At 47.7% G+C, this 18,824-nt stretch overlaps 1 protein-coding gene across 2 annotated transcripts in view; it reads right to left on the reverse strand.

Annotated features, from left to right (window-relative positions):
- MFN2 (mitofusin 2) overlaps positions 1 to 18,110 on the reverse strand; it is a 28,261-nt gene extending 10,151 nt beyond the window's left edge. The window contains exons 1-13 of one of the 2 annotated variants that reach the window (XM_070956291.1): positions 18,059 to 18,110; positions 15,915 to 15,995; positions 14,864 to 15,042; positions 12,207 to 12,342; positions 11,056 to 11,218; positions 10,262 to 10,386; positions 7,905 to 8,013; positions 5,169 to 5,276; positions 4,891 to 5,029; positions 4,449 to 4,516; positions 3,511 to 3,632; positions 2,288 to 2,414; positions 1,838 to 1,942 (exon numbers count right to left, since the gene is read on the reverse strand). In XM_070956291.1, the coding sequence (XP_070812392.1) occupies positions 1,838 to 1,942; positions 2,288 to 2,414; positions 3,511 to 3,632; positions 4,449 to 4,516; positions 4,891 to 5,029; positions 5,169 to 5,276; positions 7,905 to 8,013; positions 10,262 to 10,386; positions 11,056 to 11,218; positions 12,207 to 12,342; positions 14,864 to 15,038 (1,377 nt within the window). In that variant the 5' untranslated portion in view covers positions 15,039 to 15,042; positions 15,915 to 15,995; positions 18,059 to 18,110. Of the gene's footprint in view, positions 1 to 1,837; positions 1,943 to 2,287; positions 2,415 to 3,510; positions 3,633 to 4,448; positions 4,517 to 4,875; positions 5,030 to 5,168; positions 5,277 to 7,904; positions 8,014 to 10,261; positions 10,387 to 11,055; positions 11,219 to 12,206; positions 12,343 to 14,863; positions 15,043 to 15,914; positions 15,996 to 18,058 lie in introns of both variants that reach the window. The other variant, XM_070956290.1, reaches the window with a different exon arrangement.
- Positions 18,111 to 18,824: the final 714 nt, after the last annotated feature.

Genomic DNA, 18,824 nt, shown 5'->3' on the forward strand with positions numbered 1-18,824 from the left:
TTCCGGCCTTGCCTTCCTGTAATCATTTGGCTTTTAGTAAAAGAATTCCAATGGAGTTGGGAGCCTTTCTTTTGCTAGAAGGCCAAGCCTGGGCAGGGCTGACACTCAGCTTGATTGTTTTCTTGCAGGCGTGTCATTACCCAAAATGGGTAACATCCTCAGTGCTAGAAGGGAGTACCAGAAGGAAACTCCTTTCCCTTTCTAGCGCTGATAATGTTACCTAGCTTGGTAATGAAATGCCTGCAAGAAAACCGCCAAGCTCAGAGAGCACCTAGGACAGGGGTGGCTAAGCTTTTTGCCATCATGTGCCAAAAGCGGGGGGAGTATGGGGGGGGCCGCCCGCCCGCGTGCCCACACCCATAATTCTATGCCCCCTGCGCATGCGTGCATGACCCCCCGGTGCTCCCCCCGCTTTTGGCACGAGATGGCATGGTGGGCCCATTTTTTGCTCTCCCCAGGCTCCAGAGCCTTTCTAGGAGACTGGGGAGGGTGAAAACAGCCTTCCCCACCTCCCCGGAAGCCAAAAACAGACAGTTTGCCGACTTCCGGTGGGACCGGAAGTGTTTTGCTCTCCCCAGGCTCCAGAGCCTTTCTAGGAGCCTGGGGAGGGTGAAAATGGCCTTCCCCACCCCGCTGGAGGCCCTCCGGAGGCTGGAAACAGACCATTTCCCAACTTCTGTTTTCGCCCTCCCCAGGCTCCTGGAAAGGCTCTGGAGCCTGGGGAGAGTGAAAAACGGGCCTTCCCCATCGCCCCTGGAGGACCTCCGGAGACTGGAAACAGTGTGTTTCCCGACTTCCGTTGGGCCCAGAAGGCCCAAAAATCAGCGGAGCTGAGCTCGCGTGCCTATCGATATGGCTCTGCATGCCACCTGTGGCACGCCTGCCATAGGTTTGCCATCAGGGCCCTATAGTTTTCCTCCTCTTCCTCCCTGCAGATCCCAAACTTCCTAGCACTGATGATGTTACCTAGTTAGGGTCATGAAACGTCTGTGAGAAAATCACCCAGCTCAGAGAGCACCAAGGACCCCTCATATGTCATCTCTGAGCTACAGATATCCATTCCCCTTTATTGATGCCTCTTGAAAGTCATCGAGGTTACTGGGTTACCCAGCTTGATGGGCTTGGGGTTAAGAGGAAGAGATGGCAAAAGGTTTCGTTACAGGCAAAGGATTAAACTTCTGAATGTGGATTTTGCATCAAGGGGGGCAATCGGGCACCCAATACTTCCCAGGGAAGGATCCAGTCTGCGTTATAAGTGAGTGTTGTGGCTCCATCCTCCGAGCCCATCTTATCGGAGGAAGAAGGCTCCGAACATGAAGGAGAGGAGATGGCCAGGCCTCCCTCTCCAGGACCCTCTCCTCTCTGGCAATGCCTCAGGTGTCTCCCGAAGGGGAAGAGATTGGCCAGGAGCCAGGTGTTTCCGAGCCGTCAGATAATGACGAAGAAACATTATGGTTGGACCCACGCCAGCGCCGACGCAGTGGCGAAGTGTGCGCAGCAGAAAAGGAGGCGTGCCAGAGATTAAGCTGAGTCACTGGACCACACCCCACAGGCTATAAAAGGGAGTGTGGTGGCCATTTGGACTCTGTGACGGACAAAGCTAAATCTTCTGGCGAGTCACTTTGTACCTTTGGACGCTGTGGATTTTATTACTCTGGGACTATTACAAACTGTGTGTATTTTGTTTATGTTTTGTTATCGGAGTAAAGAAGTGCTTGGCAGGCAGTTACGGAGTTTCTGCCAAGTTCCTTATCAGTATTGTTTGGAAGAAGTTTATTTAACCCTCGGCTGGCTGTTTGAGTGAGTGTGTGAGACGGGGACAGAACAGTGGGCTTACGTTCTTATAAACCTTCAGGACCACGGGGGAAGGATGGAAATCCAGCTGAAACTCATCCACTAACACCGAGAGCTTCCTGATCTCTTCTGCCATCGCGTTTGAGACCTGGAAGGAAAAATGACAAGGGGTGTGAACCGGGCTGTGTTTCCTTTTCTTTCCAGGAAAGCAAACCCACCCACCCACCGACACCCTTCTGCAATGCAAACCGGCCGATAAACCGGAGGAAAACCAAGTCTGAAAAAATATTCATCTCAATGAATCTCAAGCCAGGGTGCTGAGCGTGGGAGAGAACGGCAATGATGAAGACGCTCTTGAATCCAGCTTTTCATTTTCTTTTTTTGTCAGAAAGGCACGCTTGGTGGGGGGATTCCTGCTGGGATCGTCTTTGCTCCAAGGGATCCGGCAGCATAAAACCAGGCTTTGAATTCAGGGGGGGGGGGAGGGCCTCACCTGGCGCTCAACCTCTTCTGTGATCTCCTTGATTTTCAACTTGTAGCTCTGACTGAGCAGGTCCAGCTGTTTCTCGATGAATCCCAGGCGCTCTTGGCGGTCGTCCCACTTCTCCAGGCAGTAAACCCTGCAAGACACAAGGAAGGAAGGGAGGGAGGGAAGGAATAGGGAGTGAGGGAAGGAAGGAAGGAAGGAAGGAAGGAAGGAAGGAAGGAAGGAAGGAAGGAAGAATGGGAGGGAGGGAGGGAAGGAAGAGGGAGGGTGAGAGGAAGGGAAGCAATAGGGAGGGAGGGAGAAAGGGTGGGAAGAAGGGAAGGAATAGGAAGGGTGGGAGGGAAGGAAGGAAGGAGAATGGGAGGGAGGAAAGAATAGGAAGGGAGGGAATAGGGAGGGTGGGAGGAAGGGAGGGAAGGAAGGAATAGGGATTGAGGGAAGGAAGGGAGGAGAATGGGAGGGAGGGAGGAATAGGAAGGGAGGGAATAGGGAGGAAGGAATACGGAGGGTGGGAGGAAGGGAGGAAAGGAAGGAAGGAAGGAAGGAGGAGCAGGGAGGGTGGGAGGGAAGAAGGAAGGAATAGGGAGGGAGGGTGGAAGAGAGGGAAGGAAGGAAGGAAGGAGGAGAAGGAGGGAGGAAGGAATAGGGAGGGTGGGAGGGAAGAAGGCAGGAAGGAATAGGAAGAGAGGGAAGAAATAAAGAGGGAGGGAGGGAGGAAGAGAGGGAAGGAATAGGGAGGGAGAGAAGGAAGGAATAGGGAGGGAAGGAATACGGAGGGTGGGAGGAAGGAATAGGCATGGAGGGAGGGAAGAAATAGGGAGGGAGGGAGGGAAGGAAGGAGAAGGAGGGAGGAAGGAATAGGGAGGGTGGGAGGGAAGAAGGAAGAAATAGGGAGGGAGGAAGAGAGGGAAGGAAGGAAGGAGAAGAAAGAATAGGGAGGGTGAGAGGGAAGAACGAAGAAATAGGGAGGGAGGGATGAAGAGAGGGAGGGAAGGAAGGAGAAGGAGGGAGGAAAGAATAGGGAGGGTGGGAGGGAGAGAAGGAAGGAAGGAATAGGGAGGGAAGGAAGGAATGGGCAGGGAGGGAGGGAGGGAGGGAGGGAGAAAAAAAGGAAAGAGGAAAGAAAAGCACCCGGTTTCTAAACTAGCTGAAATCCTGCAAAGGCCTCCTTGCTCTGCTCTTCGATTTCAATTTTCACAAATTCTCTTAGGAAAGCCCAAACGAGGCACCTCTGTTCCTGCGCGGCCACATGCACGGAATCCATGATGTGCCGGACCTCCTCCGCAATCTGCTTGGCTCTGACCGTGTGCTGCTCAAACTTGGTCTTGACCGCGGACTGCGAGATGCACTCCTGCAAGGAAGACAAACCTCAGCTCCCTCCCGACAAAATCCGGCATCCTCCCCCCCCCCCACTTAGGCAGCGAAGGAGGCCGTGAATCCATCCCCTCGGGCTAATTTATATAAAGTTTCCAATCCAGACCCCGAAAATTCCACTCGGGATGCAGAGTGTCCTTGAGGACTAGCGACTTAAATCGCACTCAAAATAGGCAAACCGAGATCTTTAGGGTTCTGCATTTGGAATCTATTTCACAATATTGGAACAACGCAGGATGATCTGCTTAATAGTATTATTTGCTTCTGGGTCCTGGAACCAGATTGATGGTTTTTGTAGTTCAAAAACAAGGGTTTATAGAAAAGAGGTGTATATTGATGGAAGGACAACCGTAAGATGCTCAGGATAGTATTGTTCACACTGTCTGCTGTTTGATTTATTTATTTATCTATTTATCTATTTATCTATTTATCTATTTATCTATCTATCTATCTATCTATCTATCTATCTATCTATCTATCTATCTATCTATTTATCTAGCTATATCTATCTATCTATCTATCTATCTATCTATCTATCTATCTATCTATCTATCTATCTATGGCTATTATTAATTACAAAAAAAAATCCACTGCTTGCTAAAATATGCAGGCCTTATCTATTAAAAGAATTAGATCTATAGGGACACCTAGCCACGTAATATAAATTTAACCCCATCCCGATGGTTAAACGTCGTGGGTAAATTAAAGAAAATGTGTTAAGAATTGGCCACCGTGCTCCGCAGTGAGCAGCGAAATTCACAAACATTCGACGACTAAAAAAAAATGCACTTGCCTCAAACCTTCGCTCGAAATTCTGGAATTCAAACATCCTCACTTGGAAACCCTCGGCCAGCGCCCCGCCTACAGAGAAAGAAAAAAAACAAACAAACAAAACCCAAGCACCATCAGATTTGAACAGCAAAATATAGGCCCGTGCTTTTTTTTCCCTTTTCTTTTCCAAGTTTCTAGTCCTCATGGCCAAACTGGAACGAGACAGGAGCGTAATTTTTAAAGGAGGAAAGGGGGTTGCGGATTTAGAAACAGGGAGAGCTTAGAGCAGTGTTTTTCAATGTTGGGAACTTTTAAGACGTGTGGACTTCAACTCCCAGGATTCCCCCAGCCAGCGCAGCTGCGCTGGCTGGGGGAATCCTGGGAGCTGAAGTCCACACGTCTTAAAAGTTCCCAACATTGAAAAACACTGGTTTAAGAGGGTCTCTCACCTCCTTCGGGCATACCCTGAGCCTTCTGGATGCGGGCATTCAGGACCTCTTTCGCAGAGACAAAAAAGATGCGGTCGCCAGCCTGGGCACGATCCACCACACCCAGCTCGTCCACCAGGAAGCTGGTGCAGCGTTCCATGTGCTGTCGGCGAACCTGCAGGAGAGGAGAGGAGAGAGCAAAAAAAACAACAACAACAAAAAAAGGGGGTTAGATTAAAAAAAGAGAAAGGCCAATCTTCCTTCCAGGCTGCTCTATCCCCTTTTGAGCTGCAACACACCAAAGGAAGCCTCACCTCCTCCATGTATTCCGGTTCGGATGCCGAAGCGTCCCAGCGGTTATTCAAAATGAAGATGTTGGGCCGAGAGAGGCGAGCGTTGACTTTGTGGAAGAACTGCTTCTCCTGGATGGGCAGAAAAGGGACGACGACAACAACAACAACAAAAAAACGCCTTCTGTAAACAGGAGGATCGTAAAATTAAGCTTGAAAAAAATCAGAATCGGAATAAGGGGTGGAAGGGAATTTGAAGGTCTTCTAGTCCAGCCCTCTGCTCAAGCAGGAGATCCTATACCAGTGATTGTTTAACCTTTAGCCGTCGCGTGCCAAAAGCAGGGGTCGCGCGCGTGCCCACACCCATAATTCAATTCCCTACACACATGCGCGCACGCCCCCCCCCCCGCTTTTGGCATGTGTTGGCACAATGGGCCTGGTAGGCCCATTTTTCGTTCTCCCCAGGCTCCAGAGCCTTTCTAGGAGCCTGGGGAGGGCGAAAATGGCCTTCCCCACCCCTCCAGAGGCCCTCCGGAGCCAGAAACGGCCCATTTCCCGACTTCCAGTGGGCCAGGAAGGCCCGTCTTTTGCCCTCCCCAGGCTCCAGAAGCTTTCTAGGCTCCAGAGACTTTCTAGGAGCCTGGGGAGGGCGAAAACAGCCTTCCCCACCACTCCCTGGAGGCCTGAAAATTAGCTGCCCGGCGCACACATGCACGCCGGAGCTGAGCTAGGGCAATACTCGCATGCCCACAGATATGGCTCCGTGTGCCACCTGTGGTACGCGTGCCATAGGTTTGCCATCACGGTCCTATACCATTTCAGAGAAGTGACTATCCAGTCTCTTCTTAAAAACCTCCAGTGATAAAGCACCTACAATTTCTGGAGGCAAGCTGTTCCACTGGTTAATTGTTCTCACTCTAAGGAAGTTTCTCCTTAATTCTAGGTTGCTTCTCTCCTTGATTAATTCACATCCATTGTCTTTTGTCTTGCCTGCTTTGGAAAATAAATTGACCCCCTCCTCTTCTTTGTGGCAGCCCCTCAAATACTGGAATACTGCTATCATGTCTCTCCTAGTTCTTCTTCTCCATAGACAAGCCATTCCCAATTCCTGCAAATGTTCGTGTTTTTGTCTCCAGGCTTTTAATCATCTTAGCTGCTCTTCTCTGCACTTTTGACAAAGTCTCAACATCTTTTTTCTATAATATGGTGACCAAAATTGGATGCAGTATTCCAGGTATGGCTTTACTTAGGATTTATAAAGAGGTACTAATACTTCGCGTGATTTTGATTCTATGCCTCTGTTTATACAACCAAGGATTGTATTAGCCTTTTTGGCTGCCGCTGCACACTGCTGGCTAAAAAAAAAAAGGAGTCACCTATTCAAAGGAAACATCTATTCAAAAACTCAACATTTCTACCCCTTCTGAGCCACTCCCCAGCCCCGCCCAGGTTTCTCCAGGTGGAGGAGTGTGGGGGTCAATGGAGATCTAACTGTGCCTGCCATTAATTTTTAAAAACAGGAGTTGCAAACTTAAGCTTTTGAGGAGGAGGGATGTGAAAGATAGAAAAATCAGCAAATCCACCACGTTTCTTTTAATTCACCAACGTGCAAAGTCCAACTTTTTGTGTCTTTCAGGAGCCTTGATACTAACCCCCAGAGCATCCTCTAAGTCAGTGGTCACCAACTGGTGATCCCTGAGACAATTTTGGTGATCCGCAGAAAAATTATTTGCATTTTTTATATTGCACTAAATCAGGGGTCTTCAAACTATGGTCCCTGGGCCAGATACATACAATGAACGTTTGTGTTGCTGCAGAGAGTCTCCCCCTTTGGGGTCTTTTTGTGTGGGTCAGAGGGGGCGCAGAAATTCCGACTTGGGGTCTGCTACAGCCTCCTGGGGTGGGGCTTTGGGCGAAGGCTGGAGGGAAGCACCGCTGATGGCGAAGAGCCGGAGGGCCTCGTTCCAGTGGGACTGCATCATGGCCTGAAACTGGCTGACCATCTCAGCCCACTGAGCCTCCAGGTGCCAGTACCTGGCCTTGCACTCCCGCAGGTCTTCCCTCTGCTTGGAAAGCCTATGCTCCTAGTCCTCAGTGAGGTGCTTCTGCTGAGCCTCCTCCTCGGTCAGATCCAATTTGAACTGAGCCAGCTGTTTTGCCAACTCTTTCTCTGCTTAGCTTCAACAACTGCTTCCTGTTGGGGCCCTAAGGAGCCCGGGCGGGCAGGCAAGGAGGGGCTGGGAGGGGAGGGGCGAGTAGAGGCTGGCAAGGCACTCCTTGACGTGAGTGACATTGGGTTGGCCACACCTACCCAGTCACATGACCACCTAGCCATGCCCAACCACCCGGTTATTAGGCAGATCATATTAGTGGTCCGTGGGATTTAAAATTATGAATTTAGTGGTCCCTGAGGTCCAAAAGTTTGGCGACTCCTGCTCTAAGCATCCTTAGAGCTGAGGTGGCGCAGTGGTTAGAATGCAGTACTGCAGGCTACTTCTGCTGACTGCCAGAAGATTGGCAGTTCAAATCTCACCAGGCTCAAGGTAGACTCAGCCTTCCACCCTTCCGAGGTGGATAAAATGAGGACCCAGATTGTTGGGGGCAAGAGGCTGACTCTGTAAACCGCTTAGAGAGGGCTGTAAAAGCACTGTGAAGCGGTATATAAGTCCTAAGGGCTATTGCTATCCTGGAACTTGTGTGATTCTCGCAAAAGTTTAGCTAAAAACAAAGGCAGGGAAGGAAAGAGATCGACGTTTTTACCGTCTGCATCAGCGTCGACTCAGAGTTGGCCACCAACACAAAGACATCGGCATCCAAGCAGAATTTATCAATCCAGCTATCCAGCTCGGTGGTGACGTCGATTCCGGGGCTAAACAATTAACAAGAAATGCAGAAATGACGTCATAATTTACACGCTGGAATGGTGTTCTCTCTTCCAACACACCTCCCCCGTCTTGTAGGAGCTTTAAAAACGTTGATCTTAGTTTTAAAATAAGAGGCAGTCCTCGACTTACAACGGTTCATTTAGTGACAGTTACAACCGCACTGAGAAAAGGGATTTAAGGACTATTTTTCACACGACCATCCCAGCATCCCAGCGGTTACATGACCAAAATTTGGATACTTGGCAATTGACTCATACTTATGACGGTTGCAGTGTCCCAGAGTCACCTGATACCCCTTTTGCGTTTTCTTTTCTTTCTTTTTTAACAATATTCTTCATATTTAATACAGTTGACAATCTCATAAAATTTTAGTAAGAGTGCACATATTTTGTTGAATTATAATCTTTCATTCTTTGATTATTCGATATTTCAATGTTATTATTATTATATATAATATATATATAATATATATAAATAATAAATTTATTATTTATTAGTTAATTTGGTTTAAAATGGGATTTTGTTGTACATGTTTTTAACTTGTGTTCGCCGCCCTGAGTCCTTCTGGAGAAGGGAGGCATATAAATACATGAAATAAATAAATAAATTATACCAATCTACAAATTCTGAATGTCACTCCTTTTACTAGTAATAAAATATTAATAATCGTATTTGTTGTGTTTAAAAAACATATAATTCTAATAGTAATACACAGATTTATATTAAATTATAATTTTTAATTATATTAAATTATAATCTTTTTTTAGCTCTTTTTAGCTTTTTACGTGTAAATTGGGTTTTAATTGGATTGTTTTAAATTGTGGGCGAAAGCTGTATAATTCTTTTAATTGATTTTAAATTTTGTATTGGTATGTTTTTTATCCTTGGCTGTGCACCGCCCTGAATCCAATAGGAGAAGGGCGGTATATAAATTGAATAAATAATAATAATAATAATAATAATAATAATAATAATAATAATAATCTTCCGTTATTTATCCCCTTTCTAATTTTTAGTTATGCCACTGTTATGTTTAAAAAGTATCCCCCTTCTAATCACATTTTAATACCGATAAAATAATATTCATCGTATTTACGTTTGACAAGTTCTATAATTCTAAAAATACAAATGTTTAAGCAAAGTTAAGGGGGAAGCCAGATTAATTTAACGACCTAACTTGACAACTGCAGATTCACTTAACAACTGGAGCATGAAAGGTCGTAAAATGGAGCAAAACTCACTGAACAAATGTCTCACTTAAGAACATAAATTGTGGCCTCAATTGTGGTCATAAGGACTCCCTGTAAGAACGGACATAATTTACGCACTAAATTGATGGTCTCTCTTCCAACATCTCCCCCAACCTGTCTGTTTCTCAAATTTAAACTTTGCTTTCCAGTTCTAAAAGATAGGACCAGAAGGGTTATGCTGGATTAATAAAAATAAATTCCCCCACTCGTTTTTTTAATCGACTTCGGTAAAAGTCCACCTGCCTCACATTTGCCTCACAGGCTGTACTTCTTGAGAATGCTCAGGAAGATCAATCTATCTCAGCATCTCCTTCTGTCCTACTATCGCAGCACCATTGAGAGTGTCCTGACATACGGCATTCTTGCATGGTATGGGAGCAGCTCTGTAGCGGACAAAAAATGCTCTATAGAGAATCATTAAAACTGCCCAGAATATCATCGGGCTCCAGCTACCAGCCCTGGATGAAATCTTCGAATCTCGCTGTTTGAGAAAATTGTATAACGTTCTCAGAGACTCTTCCCATCCTGCTTACAATCTTTTTGGACTGTTGCCTTCTGGCAGAAGATACAGAACCATTAAAACTCGGACCACACGTCTTCTGAATAGTTTTTATCCCAGAGCTATAATTGCACTCAGCGATGAACTAAAGGGCCACCATCAAGTGAGCTGTTGGACAGCATGACTTGGTCTGTTGTGTGGATGTTTGGGTGGTTTAGGGGTGGGGAATTTGTGGTGGGTGGGAGCGTATTTGGGGATTGTTATGTGTGTTGGACCTGGTCTTTGGGTGGTAAGTGAATTTCGTTGTATGGGTATATTGTGTATACACGTACGACAATAATAATAATTATTATTTATTCACGTGATAAAGGCACAACAGCTACAATTTAAAAAAAGCTTATAAGAGCATGCCATTTTCCTGGCTGGGTGTAAGAGAGGGACCGTTTTTATTTGGGGGGAAGGGGGGGGGAAACAGCCACTCACCTGTCCATCAAAACAAGATCATCCTTGAGCAAAGGGCACTTGGAATTCGGCCACATGACGCTGACCAGACCTCCGGCTGTCAGCAATTCATCCTGGTGGAGGGCGTGAGCCAGCTGGTTGACTGTCTGATGTAGGAAAAGAAAGGAAGATGGCCCGAGAAAATAATTACGAAGATGTTTCAAAAATGAAAGAATTTAATAATACTCCACTGGAGAAAGTAGGTGATGGCTGGATTAAAAAAAAAAAAAAAACTAGTTTTGAAATAATGGGGCCACCATCTATTCCAGGACTCCCCAACCGTGGCAACTTTAAGACTTATGGACTTGTGATAGAAATAAGAGAAGGGGGGAATATTAGTGTACACACTTCTATATAATAAAAGTAATAACAGGAGAAAACATGGAATAATTGAATAATGACAGACGGCAACTTAATATATGTATCATTATTAGAAATATCTAAGTTGATTGAATGTAATAACTATGATTAATTCTACTAGTTTATTTGTATTAGTGCCACACTGTTCACGCATTGATTTGATGTGTTTGTAAAAAATAAAAAAATAAAACTGGGGGGCGGGGGGGGAAGACTTGTGGACTTCAACTCCCAGAATTCCTCAGGATGCCTGGGGAATTCTGGGAGTTGAAGTTCACGAGTCTTAAAGTTGCCAAGATTGGGGAGTCCTGATTATGTCGACCAGCATCCTCCAGGAGAACTTTACGGGTTCACGGAATATTAATTCCCTTCCATCAGTTTCTCCGATCCTCAATTTTGGCGTCGTTCCCACGTTGTACCTTGACGCTCTTCTTCTCCTCGGACCCCTCGGTGAGCAGGAAGGCATCCTGTCCGTCCGTCCCCTCCACTCTCAGGAAGCAGTTGGTGGTGTGGCCGATCCCAGAGGGAAGGACTTTATCCCAGAGCATGGCGTTAATCACAGTACTTTTCCCATTACTCGTCCTAAAAATCGCAAAAACACAGACAGCCACTTCCTCCCATTTTATCCTCGCAACCAGGGGTGGGATTCAGCCAGTTCGAGCGAAGATGCTCATTTTACATCTGGTTCGCTGAAACGGTAGTTGCAAGGACTGGCTGGCCTCGCCCTGCCCACCTCCAAGGAGTCTCCACGGGGCCCATTTTAGATGCCAGGTAAGTGCAGGGCCCGCAAGGAGGCTCTGGGAGGGCAAAAAAACGGGCCTCTCGGAAGTTCCGGAAGTCTGGAAACAGGCCCATTTCCAGCCTCCGAAGCACAGGGAAGGCTCTTTTTGCCTTCCTGGAGGCTCAAGGAAAGCCTTCGGAGCCTGGGGAGGGCGAAAAACGGACCTCTCAGAAGTTCCGGAAGCCTGGAAACGGGCCTATTTCCAGCCTCCGGAGAACAGGGGAGGCTGTTTTTGCCCTCCCAGAGGCTCAAGGAAAGCCTCCTCAGCCTGGGGAGGGCGAAAAATGGGCCTCCGGAAAGTTCCGGAAGTCTGGAAACGGGCCCCTTTCTGGCCTTTGGAGGGCTTCTGGAGTGTGAGGGAGGCCATTTTCGTCCTCCTGCAGGCTTGAGGAAAGCCTCCAGAGCCTGGGGTGGGTGAAAACGCCCTCCCCCGCCATGGTGCAGCAGGCTGAGTAGGCCACGCCCACCATGGTCACGCCCACCCAGCAACCGGGCAGGGAACCGGTTGCTAAAATTTTGGAATCCCATCCCTGCTCACAACAACCCTGCAAGGTAGCCGATATCTACATGCCTTGCAGGGTCGCTTTGGGACTGCGCAGAGTTCTGAACTCCGGGGAACCAAAACACGCCCACTGCTGCAGTTGAAACAACTTATGGACAACTTAAGCTGGAATCATTCCAGCAAGCTTTGCAGGATGGACATTTGCAGAATGATGGGCAATGTAGTCCAGCCCACTTGGAGAGCCTCCGATTCAAGCAAAGCTTTCTAATACCAGCAAACTGACTCACCGCCCAAAGAAAGCCACCTTCATGTGCCGCCTTGCCAGCACCTCGCTGATCCCGCTGACCTTGGACAGGTAGCCCTTGACCTCTGACACCTGCTCTTCCGTGGTGACGGGGTCAAGCTCACCATTTTTGTGTGTTTCTGGAAAAAAAAAACGGCATATGTCACGTGGGAGGCGAGTGGTCTGAACGCTGCGATCTCCGCTTCCAGACAGCTCCTCTTACAGAAGAAATACAGGGAAAGGACTTTCGCGAGGCTTTTCCCCAGGAAAAAAAAAATAAGATGCCAAGCTAAAACAAGAACGGGCAAACTCTCTCTTCCTGCTTCGGAACTACAAGTCCCAGCATCCCTCTGCATTGCCTTGGTTGGTTAAAGTGGCCACATTGAAACCATGCGGAAAACCCTGACCAAAATATAACTGGCTCACGCTCACTGGCCTGACACTCAGCACAGGAATATGGAGGATGGGAAGACTGGAGGCAGGCGACTGAGACTGAATTTAGGAAAGAAAGGCAGAACTTGAGCAATAGGGATAACAGATTTTTTTTAAAAAAATTTGATTTATATTCCGCCCTTCTCCGGAGACTCAGGGCAGCTTACAATGCGCTAAGCAATAGCCTTCATACTTTTGTATATTTATACAAAGTCAGCTTATTGACCCCCCCAACTGGGTCCTCAATTTACCTACCTTAGAAAGGATGGAAGGCTGAGTCAAACTTGAGCCTTGGCGAGATTCGAACCTGCAGTAATTGCAGGCAGCTGGTCTTAATAACAGGGTGCCTTAGACCACTGTACTACCAAGGCTCTTGGTAGGAAAGAGATTGAACTCTTTCCTTCTGTTGTTTGTTCCCTGACAGCCCAATTGGAGATTATAAACCCCTTGGGGTAGGGACTTGTATTTGCTATCAATAAAGGAGAATATTTGTAAGCTCAGGGTTGAAATGAGGGGTCCTTGGTGCTCTGTGAGCTTGTTTTCTTGCAGATGTTTCATTAGCATAACTACCATATTTTTTGGAATATAGGACACACCTTTTTCCCATCTAAAAGGGCCTCTGCCTCCCAGCAATTTACCTCCTTGCAGCAAGCAGCAAGCAGCAAGAAGAAACAACCCATTTCAGCTTCAGCACAACCTAATTAGCACAAGTTGATTGTCCCCAACTCTCAGCTGTTTCAGGCTACAGGAATTGGCATTGCCTATTGCTACGTGGGCCTCTGCTGCTTGCTGCAAGGAGGTAAATTGCTGGGAGCGGATTTTTTTTTTTCTTGTGCTAATCAAGCTATGCTGAAAACGAAAATGAAAGTAAAGCAGGCTGTTTGCTGCAAGGAGGCAAAATTGCTGGGAGGCAGAGGCAGATTTCTTTTTCTTGTTTTCCTCATCTTATAGTCCGGAGCGTCTATAGTCCGAAAAATACGGTAGGTAACATCATCAGTCCTAGCGCTAGCACTGATGATGTTACCTAGTTATGCTAATGAAACATCTCCAAGAAAAGAAGCAAGCTCAGAGAGCACCAAGGACGCGGCACTCAGCAGGCAGAATTATGTAAACAAGGAAATAAACCCTAGAAATGGCAGCCAATTTTAAAAACAGCAGAATTAAAGCTAACCAACAAGCGCCATCAAGACAAGGATAGTTTAAGAAAAACCCAACACAAAAGAACTGAACCAAAAGTCAGAAACAAAGAAATTAGAAGTGCAGAAGGCCCCAGATTCAAATCCTAACCTCAACTAGCAAAATAATTCCTTTTAAAAAATTCCTGTTTCCTAATATGATTTGATTGCTTATTTGTTCCCTATGACTATCATTAAGTGTTGTACCTTATGATTCTTGACGAATGTGTCTTTTCTTTTTATGTACACTGAGAGCATATGCACCAAAGACAAATTCCTTGTTATGTCCAATCACACTTGGCCAATAAAGAATTCTATCTATCTATCTATCTATCTATCTATCTATCTATCTATCTATCTATCTATCTATCTATCTATCTGTTTCCTAGTATGAGTTGATTGCTTATTTGTTCCCTATGACTATCATTAAGTGTTGTACCTTATGATTCTTGACGAATGTCTTTTCTTTTATGTACACTGAGAGCATATGCACCAAAGACAAATTCCTTGTGTGTCCAATCACACTTGGCCAATAAAGAATTGAATTGAATTGAATTGGTGGTGCAGCAGCCTAAAGTGCTGTTAAGTAGCACTTAGCTGCCAGCTGCCTGCAATTACTGTGAGTTCAAATCTCACCAGGCTCAAGGTTGACTCAGCTTTCCATCCTTCCGAGGTAGGTAAAATGAGGACCTGGATTGTGGGGGCAATAAGCTGACTTTGTATTAAAAAGAACACCGCTTAGAGGGGGCCAAAAGCCCTACTAAGCAGGTATATACAAAAGTATGAAAGCTATTGCTTAACGCATTGTAAGCCGCCCTGAGTCTCTGGAGAAGGGCAGCATATAAATCGAACCAAAAAATAAATAAATAATATTCTATTCTATTCTATTCTATTCTATTCTATTCTATTCTATTCTATTCTATTCTATTCTATTCTATTCTATTCTATTCTATTCCGAGACGCTGATGCTTCTCATCTCCTTGAGCTGCAGGCATTCACTCACTCACTCGTGTGCACAAGTCAGCAAGCTATGTGAAACGTAAGGCCAACTCACCCTCCAGAAACACGGAGCTCTCCTGGATGTAAGCTGCCAACTGTTCAAAGATGCCATTTATTTTTTTCTTGGCAGTGACAAAATGCTTAAGGGGGGAGGCACTGACGTCCGCCATGTGTCTCTTGTCCTTTTTGCTAGTGATGATGGACTTAGAGCGAAGGAACAGCAGGGACATTGTGCTAGGAGGGGGAAAAAATGCATGGATTATAAGCAGGAAAGAGGAAAAGGGCTCAGTTTACAACTCACCACTGTTCTAGTTAAATGCTCCAGGTAAACAAGCAGCCATATTCCCCCCCCCCCATCCTCCCTACTGTGAACGTCTTGTTCTCACAGCATGCTAAAGTAATCACCCTATTTTCTACAACGTGCTTAAATCCCACGCAAATGCCAAATCTCCTAACTCTCTTAAAGAGGTCACGGAATAGCTCTATATTATGAACTCAAGAGATTTCCCAAACGGAAGGAGCAAAAAGGCTGGATTTCTGGGAGAACATTAGGAGGAGGCTGATATTTATTTTTAATTGCTCTGAAAGCTCTAGGCCCGCGACGGCGAACCTATAGCACGCGTGCCAGAGGTGACACACAGAACCCTCTCTGTGGGTACACGCACCGTCGCCAGCTGCTCGTCTGGTTTCCAGCGCGCATTGTCTTCTCGGGTGCGCTTTTTTGGCCTGAAAAGTGGCTAAATAACAGGCCATGCACCAGAAATGCGGAGACCAGTTGGCTGGTATGCGCATGTGGGTTTTTTGGCTGATTTTTGGGCGTTTTTGGATCGTTTTTCAGAAAACAGCCTGAAAACAACCAAAAACCAGGCATGTGCACGCCGGCCAGCTGCTGGTCTTCGCATTTCTAATGCTCCGGCGCATGCGTGGACATGCATGTGCATGCACGGACGTTCCAGTTTGGGCACTCGACGCCGAAAAGGTTTGCCATCACTGCTCTAGGCCTTTCTCACCAAAATTACCCTGTTGCGGATTGGAGTCAGAGTTAGCAGCACCCAAAGCAGCGTCAAACCAGTTCCAATTCTGAAATGCCTCTCGAATGCACTTACTATTAAGATGCAAGCAGGAGTTTTCATAAGCTAAGCATGGTTACCATCTTCTTTCCTGAACCGGAAAGAACAAGCCGAGGCCTAAGGAAAGGCAAATAGACAAAAGATTAGAAAATGCAGGGGGTGGAATCGAACAAGCAAATGGCCATCGATCACCCTAATATAAAAACCCTTTTTTAGGTTTCTTCTTCACGGAATGTATATTTTATTAACTACAAGGCACGTATAAAGAGAAGCTTATTGGTGGGTTACCCACTAAGAGACATTTTCACCTCTGACAAGATTTTTCCACCGTTGAATCAACCTGGATGGCTCGGTTTAGGAGAGGCTTTCCTACCAATCTTGAAATGCTCCATCATGCACTGCCTGGGGGGGGGGGGGGTTGGGGGTCCCTCAAGCACTGCTGGGGGATGAGTGGAAGTCCATCATGCACTGCCTGGGGAGTGTTGGGAGTCCCTCATGAACTGCCCAGGGATGTGGAGGTCCATCATGCACTGCCCAGGATTGTGTGTGTGGAAGTCCATCATACACTGCCTGGGGAATGCTGGAGGTCCATCATGCACTACCCAGGAGAGTGCTAGAGCTCCATCATGCACTGCCCAGCAGAGTGTGTGTAGGTCCATCATAGCTGCCCAGGGGAATGCTGGAGGTCCATCATGCACTGCCCAGGAATGTTTGTGGAAGTCCATCATACACTGTTCAGGGGAATGCTGGAGGTCCATCATGCACTGCCTAGGAGTGTGTATGTGGAGCTCCATCATGCACTGCCCAGGAGAATGCTGGAGCTCCATCATGCACTGCCCAGCGGAGTTTGTGTAGGTCCATCATGCACTGCCTGGAGGAATGCTGGAGGTCCATCATGCACTGCCCAGGAGAGTGCTAGAGCTCCATCATGCACTGCCCAGAGGAATGCTGGAGGTCCACCATGCACTGCCCAGGAGTGTGTGGAGGTCCACCATGCACTGCCCAGGAGAGTGCAAGAGCTCCATCATGCACTGCCCAGAGGAATGCTGGAGGTCCACCATGCACTGCCCAGAGGAATGCTGGAGGTCCACTATGCACTGCCCAGAGGAATGCTGGAGGTCCATCATGCACTGCCCAGGAGAGTGCTAGAGCTCCATCATGCACTGCCCAGCGGAGGGTGTGTAGGTCCATCATTCATTGCCCAGGAGTGTGTGGAGGTCCATCATGCACTGCCCAGGAGAGTGCTAGAGCTCCATCATGCATTGCCCAGCGGAGTGTGTGTAGGTCCATCATGCACTGCCCAGGAGAGTGCTAGAGCTCCATCATGCACTGCCCAGAGGAATGCTGGAGGTCCACCATGCACTGCCCAGGAGTGTGTGGAGGTCCACCATGCACTGCCCAGGAGAGTGCTAGAGCTCCATCATGCACTGCCCAGAGGAATGCTGGAGGTCCATCATGCACTGCCCAGAGGAATGCTGGAGGTCCACTATGCACTGCCCAGAGGAATGCTGGAGGTCCATCATGCACTGCCCAGCGGAGGGTGTGTAGGTCCATCATGCACTGCCCAGGAGTGTGTGGAGGTCCACCATGCACTGCCCAGGAGAGTGCTAGAGCTCCATCATGCACTGCCCAGAGGAATGCTGGAGGTCCATCATGCACTGCCCAGAGGAATGCTGGAGGTCCACTATGCACTGCCCAGAGGAATGCTGGAGGTCCATCATGCACTGCCCAGGAGAGTGCTAGAGTTCCATCATGCACTGCCCAGCGGAGGGTGTGTAGGTCCATCATGCACTGCCCAGGAGAGTGCTAGAGCTCCATCATGCACTGCCCAGGAGTGTGTGTGGAAGTCCATCATGCACTGCCCCCCACCAGCCCATCCTCCTTCCTGTCACGAGGGGCCCACAAAACACCCCCCCAAAAGCAACCCCCCCTTCTCACCCGACTCAGACACGTGTCTTCCTTGCACACGTGACGCCCACCCCCACCTCCCGGTCTCGTCTCCCTCGGGCCGAAAGGAGCCAAAAGCGCTGTGGTGGGTGGGGAGCCCTTAAACGAAGCCCAGCCTTCTCCGCGACAACCCCCGCTCTCTAATTCCCGGAGGAGGGCCGAATTAAACCCCCCCAGAACCCGCGTGTAACGTCTACACCCGCCGACACGCGTCCCAGCCCCTCGCGCCTCACCTTCACCTGCCTTCTGCCTCAGCCGCTCCGCCTGAAGCGCCTCCGGGAAACGTCAGAGGGAGCGACGGGAGGTGACGTCACGCCGGCCGCGACGGCCGCGCCCCGCTACCTCCTGGGAATTGAAGTCCTACAGCTGTTTATATTCCATTTTTTCCCTCCCTTTTTCTTTATAATTTGGGGATGAAGGCAAAGAATAGGGAAAGGGGGCTGGAGACCTGTTTGAAGGGCCGTGTGGTTCCTTCTTCTTGGCTGGGGTTTTGCAGGGGATGGAACTCTACTCTGCACATGCTCTGGAGTACTGAGTTTATTCGTTCAATTTATATTTATTAGTTCAATTTATATGCCGCCCTTCTCCAGAGACTCAGGGCGGCTTACAATGCGTTAAGCAATAGCCTTCATACTTTTGTATATACTTGCTTAGTAGGGATTTTGCCCCCATAATCCTGGTCCTCATTTTACCTACCTCGGAAGGATGGAAGGCTGAGTCAACCTTGAGCCTGGTGAGATTCGAACTTGCAGTAATTTTGCAGGCAGCTGGTGCTAGTTAACAGCACTTTAGTCTGCTGCGCTACCAAGGCTCTTTTCTAATAACTCAGCATCCCCCCCCCCCAATCTCCATTTAGGGCTCCCAATTTCTTCCATTCAGTTTGCTGGGGATAATGGGGGAGAGGAGTCCAACTCTTATGGAAGCTGCCTTCTTCTTAATTTTGATTAAAGCGAACATTTTAAGGACAGCTACTGCATTCGTTTAAAAAAAAACCAAAAA

Source organism: Pituophis catenifer, unplaced genomic scaffold, assembly GCF_029215685.1.
Source record: "Pituophis catenifer annectens isolate HBS135680 unplaced genomic scaffold, rPitCat1.0.hap2 SCAF_18, whole genome shotgun sequence".
NCBI classification, from domain to species: domain Eukaryota; kingdom Metazoa; phylum Chordata; class Lepidosauria; order Squamata; family Colubridae; genus Pituophis; species Pituophis catenifer.